General features: G+C 36.4%; 1 protein-coding gene and 2 pseudogenes across 1 annotated transcript in view; 2 read left to right on the top strand and 1 right to left on the bottom strand.

Annotated features, from left to right (window-relative positions):
- The window catches only part of LOC107702617 (calcium homeostasis endoplasmic reticulum protein-like), a 26,862-nt gene extending 23,026 nt beyond the window's left edge, over window positions 1-3,836 (top strand). Inside the window, exons 11-17 of the mRNA XM_016504987.1 lie at window positions 172-305; window positions 399-485; window positions 1,977-2,123; window positions 2,219-2,335; window positions 3,022-3,116; window positions 3,206-3,391; window positions 3,574-3,836. Of these exons, the coding sequence (XP_016360473.1) occupies window positions 172-305; window positions 399-485; window positions 1,977-2,123; window positions 2,219-2,335; window positions 3,022-3,116; window positions 3,206-3,391; window positions 3,574-3,611 (804 nt within the window). The 3' untranslated portion in view covers window positions 3,612-3,836. The remainder of the gene's footprint in view (window positions 1-171; window positions 306-398; window positions 486-1,976; window positions 2,124-2,218; window positions 2,336-3,021; window positions 3,117-3,205; window positions 3,392-3,573) is intronic.
- A 175-nt stretch (window positions 3,837-4,011) lies between these two features.
- On the bottom strand, window positions 4,012-7,060 carry LOC107702616 (uncharacterized protein C19orf44-like; annotated as a pseudogene).
- Window positions 7,061-8,549: 1,489 nt separating this feature from the next.
- Window positions 8,550-10,954, top strand: part of LOC107702615 (uncharacterized) — a 14,844-nt pseudogene continuing 12,439 nt past the window's right edge.

The raw sequence follows: 10,954 nt of genomic DNA, 5'->3' as shown, positions 1-10,954 counted from the left end.
AAATATCGGAAATGTGTTTAAAAATCATATCACCGTTATTGAAAAAAATTATATCGCGATAAATATTGATATTGAATTATTGTCCAGCCCTAGACGTCAGCTGGGAAAGTAGATGTTTGTTTTTGGCAGTCTCGTCTTAAATGTGAGATTAAACTTTCTCTTTAACAATAGCTTGAAGATCATGATTATAAGCCTCTGGACTCCAAAGACATCCGTTTGCCCCCCCCGATGCCTCCCAGTGACCGTCTGCTGGCTGCAGTGGAGGCGTTTTACAGCCCGCCGTCCCACGACAGACCCAGAAACAGGTGAACACCAATGTGACTGCTCGTTTTGTAGTTTTGTTGGAGGTTTTTATTTAATACTTCAGTTGTAATGACTAAAATTGATCATTTTTCTAGTGAGGGTTGGGAACAGAATGGTCTGTACGAGTTCTTCCGGGCCAAAATGAGAGCGAGGCGGAAAAAGGATCAGGACAAACGCAACAGGTGTGGAAGAAATGAACTGTTTTAATGTATTCTAACAAAAACGAAAACCTTTTCATTAGTTTAAATAAAATGTAAATATTAGATGAAAAAGCTAAAACTAATTTACAATTACAAATTAGAGATGCACCGATCGATCGGCCAGGGATCGGAATCGGCCGATTTTCCTCATGATCGGCCCGGATCGGTGACCGGCCGGTCAGTCTCACTTCTTTCCGATTCCGATCCGTTTTGTTACCAGCGGCACAGGCAATAACGTCAGCCGCGCATTCTCGCTCTCTTCTCTCCGATGACCCCTTCTCTCACACACACACATCTCATTCGCTCCAGTTAAATAGTGCTTGTATTGTGCATTATTTTAGCCAATCCCGCAGGTTTCGCGCTTATGCCAAACGCGCGCGCACCACCACTGATCTATATTAGTGGAGCACACAAGCGTTTTGTGTCTCAAACAGCTTGTGAGCCACAAATACCAAAATGAGTGGCTGTCAATTATAGTTCTTAGAAAGAAAATCGGAATCGGCAAAAATCGGTATTGGCAGATCACACTAACAAAAAATCAGAATCGGCCAAGAAAATTGCAATCAGTGCATCTCTATTACAAATGTTGCCTTTGCAACTCACTTAAGTTGAAATGCTGAATTTGTTAAGACTAAAACTGAAATAAAAATAAATATTTATATAAAAATTTAAAATTTACTAGAACGACAAACAAGGAAAACTCACAAGAATAAAAAAAACAAGAGCACAACAAAATAAAAATAAATGAAAGCTGAAAATGGGAAAATGAAAACTAATACAAAATATTAGTGAATACTGTAGTAGTATACAAAAAAAATACTAAAACTGAAATAAAAATAAATATTAAAACCTAATTAAAAAAAAACAGCAACAAAACAGTGAATCTAAAATTAAAATAAAAGCTGAAAATAGAAAAAGACCTAATCACAATACTATAATAGTATACTAAAATTGCCAAAGCTAAAACTGAAATAAAAATATACTTAAAAAAAAAAAACAATGGCTAAAACTTCAACATTATACTGAAATCTGAAAATTAAAAAAATCTAAATATTAATACCATAATAGTATACTAAAACTAAAGCTGAAAAAAAAAAAAACTAAATATATATACAACAGTAAATGATTAATAAACAAGCTTATAAAAATGACAAAAATCAAATTTAAACACAAAATTAGGAAAATACAATCTAATTTAAAACATTAATAAATACTATAATGGTATACTAAAATTACTAAAACTGAAATAAAAACTAAATATAAAAAGCCTAATAAAAAATGACAAAATACAATATTAGTAAAACTTAGACTAAAATGAAAATGAAAATATAAAACGAAGATATTATAAAATATTAATAAATACTATTATAGTATACTTGTAATACTAAAATAACACTTGAATTCAGATGCGACTAAACAAAAGTCATTCCCATTGTTTCCTCAGTAACATTTCACGTGATGATTTTTTGGCAGCACCCGAGGGAATCCTTCGCGCAGTCGGTCACGCAGTCGAGGACGATCCACGTCACGCTCCAGCTCCAGGTCTTCCAAATCCTCTCGCTCCAGATCCCGATCCAGATCCCGCTCTCGTTCTCGCTCCTACTCCAGATCTCGCTCCAGGTATCCCAAAAAAAAAAATTATAATCTGTGAATATTTAAACCATTTTTTCCAGCCACACGAAGTTGTTGAACACATTTTTGACTTTCTCCCATAGAAGCAGGAGTCACTCCAGATCCAGGTCCCGAAGTCGCTCCCGCTCCAGATCTCGCTCCAGATCACGATCTCCAGACAAGCGTCGTGACGCTGCAAAATCACGCAGTCCGACACCACCGTAAGTCGAGCTACCTTGTTACCTAAATCCAGTTCGCATTTGAAAAGCAGAATTTTGCTTTGTAATCTGTATCTGTACAGATAGCTATTACTATCAGGATTTCATGATAATTTTGAATCATGATAATGCTTAATTAAAACAATACAATTAAATAAATTAATCCATTTATTGAATTTAATTATTTACCTACGTTTTTCATTGTCTTTAATTATTTGTAAAATGAATAATGAAAAACTATTAATACAAAAAGTGATATTGCGACTTTATTTAGTGAAATTTCAAATAAAAATATTGAAATAAAATATCATTAAAAATTATGTAGCAAATTACCTAAATTCTTTTTACTCATTAGGGGCTCCTAAATTTAAATCTAATCCCATCCTACGAAATCACATTACAAAGTCTATTGTTGTATTTTTAGTCATAAAATCTCTCCGCATTTATTTTGACCTTTATAAGTTGGATGGTGAAAAAAAAAAAGTATCCCATTCAGGTTGCAGTGTCTGTGCTTTTTTTCCACCACATTTATTTGACCTTTATAAGTCAAATTTTGTGACTAAAGCTAACTTTCTTGTTGCATTGAATGTTAAAAATTATAAACAATTATAATTGGTGGTATCACAAAATTGATCCAATCCAAATTGCGATTTAGCATGATGTTGACATGAAATACGGCCTCTCTGCAGCTCCACATCTGGTTTGGGTTCAGGCCCTGCTGCGTTACCAGCCGACCTCAAGCTGGGCGAAGAAAACAAGGGCCATCAGATGCTCATGAAGATGGGTAAGTTATCTAGAACATGTTTGACGAAGACCACATGAACTGATGTCTCCATTGATCCAGCACTAATTCTATTCCTGCTCATCCTGTAGGCTGGAGTGGATCAGGGGGTCTTGGTGCTAAAGAACAGGGCATTCAAGACCCCATCAAAGGAGGAGACATCCGGGACAAGTGGGACCAGTACAAAGGAGTGGGAGTCCCGCTGGATGACCCGTACGTGAACTACAGGCGAAACAAAAGCTACAATTTTGTTGCAAGGATGAAAGCACGAGAAAAAGGTATTCATGTTTTTAAAATGGAGACCTTAATGTTAGCAAAAGCCTGTTTGCCAAGTCAATCATCACTAATATTGATGCTAATACTTAGGGTTAGGGGTTTATTCAAACTATTAACCCCAAGTATTGAACTTACTATTAATTATAACCAAGTATGAATGTGTTTTATCTTTGTTCATCCTCAGTAATCAGAGACCCCCAGGAGCCCTCCAGCACAGAGTGATCACCCATCACACATGGTCTGTTTTTTTTTTGTTTGTTTTTTTACTGTAGATGTCAAAGCTGTTTTCACATTTGTTTGGACATTTTATCTTGCCCTTGGTTCCTTTTTGTAGTAAAATGCATCAAAGCATCATATTGTAACTCAGAGGTGTCAGTGTCATTGCAAGCGCTTCCTTTGATTAATCTGAGACTCTGTACAAGCAAAATAAAGATATTTTAAAAAGGGCACAGTGTTTAGACAAACATTTCATTTATGCATGAATGATTGAAGTGAAACCCAGTGAACCGATACTGAAAAATGCTGGTTTATTTAGGCACGTTATTACATGAACAATGATTGAAAAGTTTTGGCTGTTTATAATCTATGGATGATGCATCCAAAACATTGATCATCTGTTTATTCAACTGTAATGATAGTCTCTCATTTCCTGTAGAACTTCTTCTAAAGCATTTTCGATACTCAGTTTGGGTGGCCTGTGAGCGTGAATAAACTAGAACAAAAAAAAATCCCGTTAGCAAACACTTAAGATATTATGATATATTTATATTATATATATTTTTATATATATTATTCTAAAAAAAAACGATACAAACTTGATACAATTGTTCTACGTCTAACCCTCACAGCCTCATTTTGTTACTCATTGCATTTTTACCTCTTTAGTATCCTCTAGTGTGATGTATTTGTAGTCAGCAGGTCCCAGTGACTCAATCACTGACGTGTAGTGACGTCTGGTGGAGTCGATGAATGCTCTAGTGAGGGCCAACTACTGCCGCAACATGTCGTTGAGTGCAAAAACAGCAGGACTGTATGCCGTCAAACCTGTTAACATGGAAAATGAGCTGGTTCAACTAGTAAAATAATTTTCTCTCTATTCTACTCTTGATCCAAATACATTTTTCACAGAAAAAGAACGAAAGTGGTCCTAAACCAAAACTCTGAGGGACGCCCCAAAGAAATGGAGTTGGAAATATGACCTAGATGTGTTCTTGATTGTTTTTGTGAGATTCACCCAAATACCTTTCTTTCAGAACAAGAGTGAAAGTGGTCCTAAACTATAACCCTGAGTTACGCCCCAAAGAAATGGAGTCAGAAATATGACCAAGACATGTTCTTGACAGGTTTTGTGAGATTCACCCAAATACATTTCTCTCAGAACAAGAACAAGGTGGTCTTGAACTATAACCCTGAGGTACGCCCCAAAGAAATGTAGTCTGGCCGCACTGAAGTATCAGATAATGTAAACCTACCAGAAGACCATGTGTAAGTTAGTCCATCTGTCTGAGTCTGTACCGCAACCTCCTTTACACGACGGTCAGGACTGGGGCCATGTGTGACTGTTGCATTGGACGAGCTAGACCTCGAGGAAGAGTCTGAGTGGTGACTGGATGACGAGGATTGTGATAAAGTATGGTCATCATCGTCGCCATCCTGGGATTTGTATGTGCTGTGCTGGGCCTCGCTGATCAGTGAGGCATCTTTGTTTTTATCTGTGAGACGTTCGGAGATCTCACTGGCGCTCTGTGGCATCTCAGATGAGATCTCGCTCTCAAAATCACTCTCGTAGGCAGCCTAGGCGTCTTCCGGTGTGGGTGGTGAAGCAACCTTTGAGATGTTGTTGGATGACTTCTTGTTTCTATCTTCTGTTCTGGTTTGTGTTTCTTTCCGAGTACAAACAATGTTTTTCAATTAAAAAAATACTTGCGTAAATTATGTTTAGAAATGACATTTTAACACACCTTTTCTTGTGAGATTTCAGCTGCTTCAAAAGGTATAGGGGCGAGATCATCCAGTGTCATTACGTTCAGTTTGAAATCTGTGGGAAATCACCAAGAGAGAAAAATGTATTTAAAACACTTAGGTGAACAATTCTATTTAACAATAGTTAAGAACGGTTTCAGATTATTGCTAAATTTTGAATTCACAGGTGTTTTACCATCCAATGCTGCACTCCTCTCGCTCAGAGTATCATCAGAATCAAGTGCCGCAGCAACAGGAAAAAGATTGTCCAAAGACTGGGATCTCACTGTGATCCATTTCAGAGGACACTGAATGTTCAGTAAACTGGACCATATGTGACTTAGGCCTGCTGGGGGGAGGGGAAATACTGTGATGGTTGAAAACTGTGTGTCTTTTAGGATTTGGTGAAGGTACGGTGGACTTTTTAATGCTCTTGTATAACTAAGAAAAAAAGTAAAAACGGGTTTAGAACGACAATAAGGTGAGTAAACCATGGTCAACCAACTCTTTTAACTGTTCTAATACCTTTTTAACTGGTTGAGGACTCTTCTGCCTCACAGCATTTTGCAAGGAACATTCTGATACGCTAAAAGAATCTCCTAGAAGTCTTTGCATGTCCTTTTCATCACCGTCTAAACTGTCTCTCCTTTCTTTGTTCATTCAGACCAGACGTTCTCTTAGGAACCTGCTCTTGAGGTGCCGACATAGTCCCTCTTTAGAAAGAGGCTCCCTCTCATGCTCAGATCGCTGCTCGACTGAACAGATAAACGTGTCTCTTGTGGTTCGGAGAGGTTTGTATGTATACTGGGGCCGTTGTTTTTGCTTTTTTGGTTTCTGATGTTGTTCTCGATGAGCTACGCTTTGTGAACTGCGTTGAGGTATGAACTTAAATTAATCTGTTACAGCAGGACGTCCTGTAGGAGCAGATGACAGTCTATCACCAGTGGCATCTTTGGAAGTCTTCTTGAGAAATCGGCTCCCGCCACCCATGCTGAAACCCTCCAATGTTGTCGTTTTCACAGGGTCCTGGTTTTCATTCTCTGATGGTGAAAAGATGTCATTTTGGTCCTGGAATTGCATCTGCTTAGACGGTGACATGTATTTTCCAGGGTTTTCCTGCATAAAGAGGAGTTATTGTCATTTAATAAGAGAATGGTGTTAGAAACCATTATTTATTTATTTTTTAATCTACTAAATTAGCATATCCTATTATAGTCCTAACCTTTGTTACAATAACATTAAACAGCATTAAAATACTTATTTTTTTGTAAAAAGTTTAGAAAGGCCACACACATTACCTTCAACAGTAGACTAGAACAATGACTAAATATAATGCTAAATAGCTGATTAGCTTCTTTTTTATATAATGTTTTGTTTGATCATTCAGTTTACACTATGGTACAACAAAACTACAACACAATAATTAAGAAAAACAAAAAGTCAAGGAAAAAATAAAATACAGAAAAGTAAAGTTATTACAAAGAATTACGTGATGAATCATGCGCAATTACACCAGAAACGTCTATTTAAAAAAAAAAAAGTAAACATCGTTCCTTTTGATTTAATGTCGAATGTAGAGCAGTCGTGTAACACACACTAACCACATCTCTTTTGTCCCTTGCTATCCCATTGTTTGTGATTCTCTGTCCAGAGAGCTGAGCCTTCGCCCGGTTCAGAACTGAACTCCTTGGTCCTCCACGACTCCACATCTTGACTGGTTAGTAAACATTACCTATTTTTTAAACTGGACACAGTTAGCTTTTTCACATGTATAAAATAAACACAAAATGTCATCAAGAGTCGGCGCCAATAGCCTCGTGGTTAGTGCGTCGACATGCTCACGGCGACCCGAGTTCGATTCCTGTCTCGAGGTCCTTTGCCGATCCCTCTCTCCTCCCAGTGCTTTCCTATCATCTCTCTACTGTCGTATCTCATTAAAAAAGGCATAAAATAACTAAAAAAAAAAAAAAGTCATCAGAAAGCCTCGTCTTAACAGAAAGTAGTCTATATTTACATGTTTACAATGGAATGTTTCGAGGTTTCGCCGATGAGAACGCAAAGCTCGAGCATGTTCACCATGACAACGTCGCGAGCGTTCAGACATCACCGGAAGCGGATGAAGATCTTTTGGTTTCACTTCCTTGACTCGATTGTTTTTATTTTATATTTTAAACCATACACAGTAATTTTTGCGTCGATTTAAATGAGTTTTATAACGAATCATCCACAAACCTTCCTTTAAATATAGCAAATGAGACATGGGAAAAACTTTTTTTTATTATTCAAATTCAAATTTTATTCACATTTTATTCGTGTTTGTATATGAAATCTTTATGAAAAAATATACAAAATGAATTAAAGTTTTAAATGAAATCAGCTCTGTTTGTGAGTGAGATTGAACCCTGCAATGGTTAGCCTCTGTTTTATCAGTACAGAAGTCTTTACATTTGGTTTGATCTGTCGGCTTCTGCTGGATGTTTGTGGTCGCTGAGTGTGTCAGTAGCTTGGGGTGAAGCTTTATATTTTTTCCTTGCCATTTCCTCTCTTGCTAATATGAACTCACAAACTTTTTTTCCACACAAAACATCTTTACACTGAAATACAGCCAATCCACCAACAGTTAAATAATAGCCAAAGGTCAAATAGGACTCACATCAATGAGTCCTAATCTAATTTAATATAAAAGCAATATGTCACTTTAATCATAATATCTTTCATACAGGGCCATAATTATTTTGAAGATCAGCTTGTTCATTTTCACGACTTCCTGTAATAAAGGAAACCGTGATGAGTTCAGAGTTTTCAGACATTTTAAGCATTGCTACCGTGGGTTTTTCAGTGAACCGATGAAGAAAATGTTTCTCAAATTCGTTTTGTTCTGTCTGTGTTTGTGGCGTCTGGTTGGTGAGTTTGAAATGTGTTTTTATGACTTCAGTTGTTTCTGTTCTGGTACCATGTAATAAATTACTGGTTAAATTTGTCAGAGAGGATTAACATTAACAGTTATTCTCATATAGAAATAGCTGAACTTTCTGAGATCAAGTTTGGGTCTATAGTCAGTTATTAAGGGTAATTCAATAAAGTTAAATAAAAATGTAGCTCAAATGCCCATCAGCACTGGTTTTAGTTATAGTGAAAGTCTCTTTAAATCTGTGAAAAACTCTGTTCTTTGGTGTTAAAATGAAGTCGGTGTCAGTGATGGAGGGAGATTCGATCACTCTAAACTCTGGTCGTACTCAATTAATGGGTGATGATGAGATTGTGTGGATGTTTGGAATTGAAAACGCTTTAATAGCTGAAATTAATGTAACGGCTGACATATTCACTCTATATGATGATGTTCTTGATGGGAGATTCAGAGACAGACTGGAGCTGGACAATCAAACTGGATCTCTGACCATCACACACACCAGACCTGAACACACTGGAGATTATAAACTACAGATCAACAGTGTGAGAAAGAGTTTCAATCTCACTATCAATGGTGAGTAAATATTTTCTCAACCTCATCTGTTTCACCTGCACTCTTAAGAAAAATGGTTCTAAACAGTACCAGAAAAGGGTTCTTCGGCTTGTAACAATAGCAGAACCCTTTTTGGTGCTAAATAGAACCCTTTTTATAGGGTTCCATAAAGAACCTTGCTTTGAAAGTGCTATATAGAACCTTAAAGGTGCTATAAATAACCTTTTTAATGATAGTTTATTTTCATTAATATTAATATATTAGTATATTTATATAATTAATATAAGTTTTATTAATATTATTTGAATAAATTATTTACTATTATTGTTGTTTTACCTCCTGCCTGGTCTTATAATATCATATAGTGTCTATTAAGGTTTTCATAAAAACAACAACAACAGCATGTTGTCTCTTAGGTATTTTTTTAAATTTTTTATTAAATGACGTGAAATTGTAGCAAAGATGACAGTGGTCTAACAACCGTTATTAGCAGAATACACGAATAAATGACAATTAACACTAAACATAAATAAATACTTAAAGAAGTAAAACAAAAATAGAAACAGAAAATAGTGTAATGAAGACCAAGTTCAAGTGAAATACTGTATTTTCACAATCCTCAATGATGCCTGTAAGTCCATCATTATGTGTATTTGGTGTGATTGAGTGTCCGTTCCTCTCTGCAGATGACGAGGTTGTAGGATGTGACAGCATCTGAAATTCACAATTGAGTTTGGAGTTACAATTTGCCTCCTTTATGTAAAAACAATTATGTTTATAAAGGCCAAAAGTAGTATGTGAGCACTTCACAATGTTATGTTTATGCATAAACCCAAGTAATAATAATAATAATAAAAAAAGAAAATAAATAAATAAATCTAACAATATGGACCATAAATTCAATATCTTTGCTACTTATTTAGTGGAGGTGGCGAAAGAAGTATCCTTAAATGAACAGAGATGGTCACACTTACGTGCTCTTAAACTAAAAAGAGAAAAAGACACGATGGGTAGGAAACCAGTTACAGTTTAAAAGTTAAAAATGATAGACATTTTAAGAAAGAAATCATTTACCTGTTGAGAGTGTGTTGACAGTCTGTGTATCAGGATGGCTGAGCTCCAAAAAAATCAGTAATGAGCCATCTGTTTTAATTTATTTATTTTTTGAAGCCTCTATTAGGGATTTACTTTAAAGGGGTGGTTCATTGCAATTTCACTTTTTTTAACGTTAGTTAGTGTGTAATGTTGCTGTTTGAGCATAAACAATATCTTAAAAGTTACGAAGCTGAAAGTTCAATGCAAACGGAGATATGGTCTTTTAAAATTCTGGCAGTTTAATGCCTACAAAAACGGCTGGTAAGGGACTACAACGAGTTACTTCCCGTGTTCGTGACGTAACAAACCTAGATAAACCCCGCCCCCGGGAACATGCAGCAAAGGGGGCGAGGCCTGCGTTGCTTTAGAGAAGAGGAAACTAGAGGTGCACGTAAAAATCTATTCATATATGAATCGCGATTCTGTCTTCTAACGATTCTAATGCAGTGGTGTAGTCTAGTTTTTTGTAGTGGGTATACTCTGATTTTTCCCGCAGCCTCATAGCTACTCAGCGTCCCAAAGCGACACCCTATCACCACCACACTCACTAATGCATACAACATGCATCTACATGTAACTGAGAGCATTCTAAAAGACTGCTTATGTGATGTCAATTTATTATAAGCAACAGAAGAATTTAACAGCCAATGACATTTACAGCTGGAGAGACTGGACTGATTTTCTACTGTTTAGTGTTAATCATTTAACTCCGCCAGTTACATTTTCTCTTAAGAATATGGTCCCTGGAGCACAGGTTTTATCAGCTGGCAATTTTCAATGCGCATTTAAGAGTGCCTATTTTTAAATTTCCTAGCCTGACTTTGTCCACAAGGCTGGCCAGGAGTTCTCATCTCTCTCATCATCTGAAACTAGGAGATATAAACATTGCATTCCATTTAACTGATGCACACAGACACACACATACACAGTATCTGTGTTATCTCTCCTATTCTCCCACATTCACTGATCCACCACACTAACAGAACTTAAGTTATTAGCTAGTTATGTTGGCTTGAGAAAGCCAACATACTGTTATAGTATTTAT

Source organism: Sinocyclocheilus anshuiensis, unplaced genomic scaffold, assembly GCF_001515605.1.
Source record: "Sinocyclocheilus anshuiensis isolate Anshui unplaced genomic scaffold, SAMN03320099.WGS_v1.1 scaffold802, whole genome shotgun sequence".
Classification (NCBI taxonomy): Eukaryota; Metazoa; Chordata; class Actinopteri; order Cypriniformes; family Cyprinidae; genus Sinocyclocheilus; species Sinocyclocheilus anshuiensis.
The sequence above is the reverse complement of the archived record's forward strand: the minus strand, read 5'-3'. Positions and strand labels throughout refer to the sequence as shown.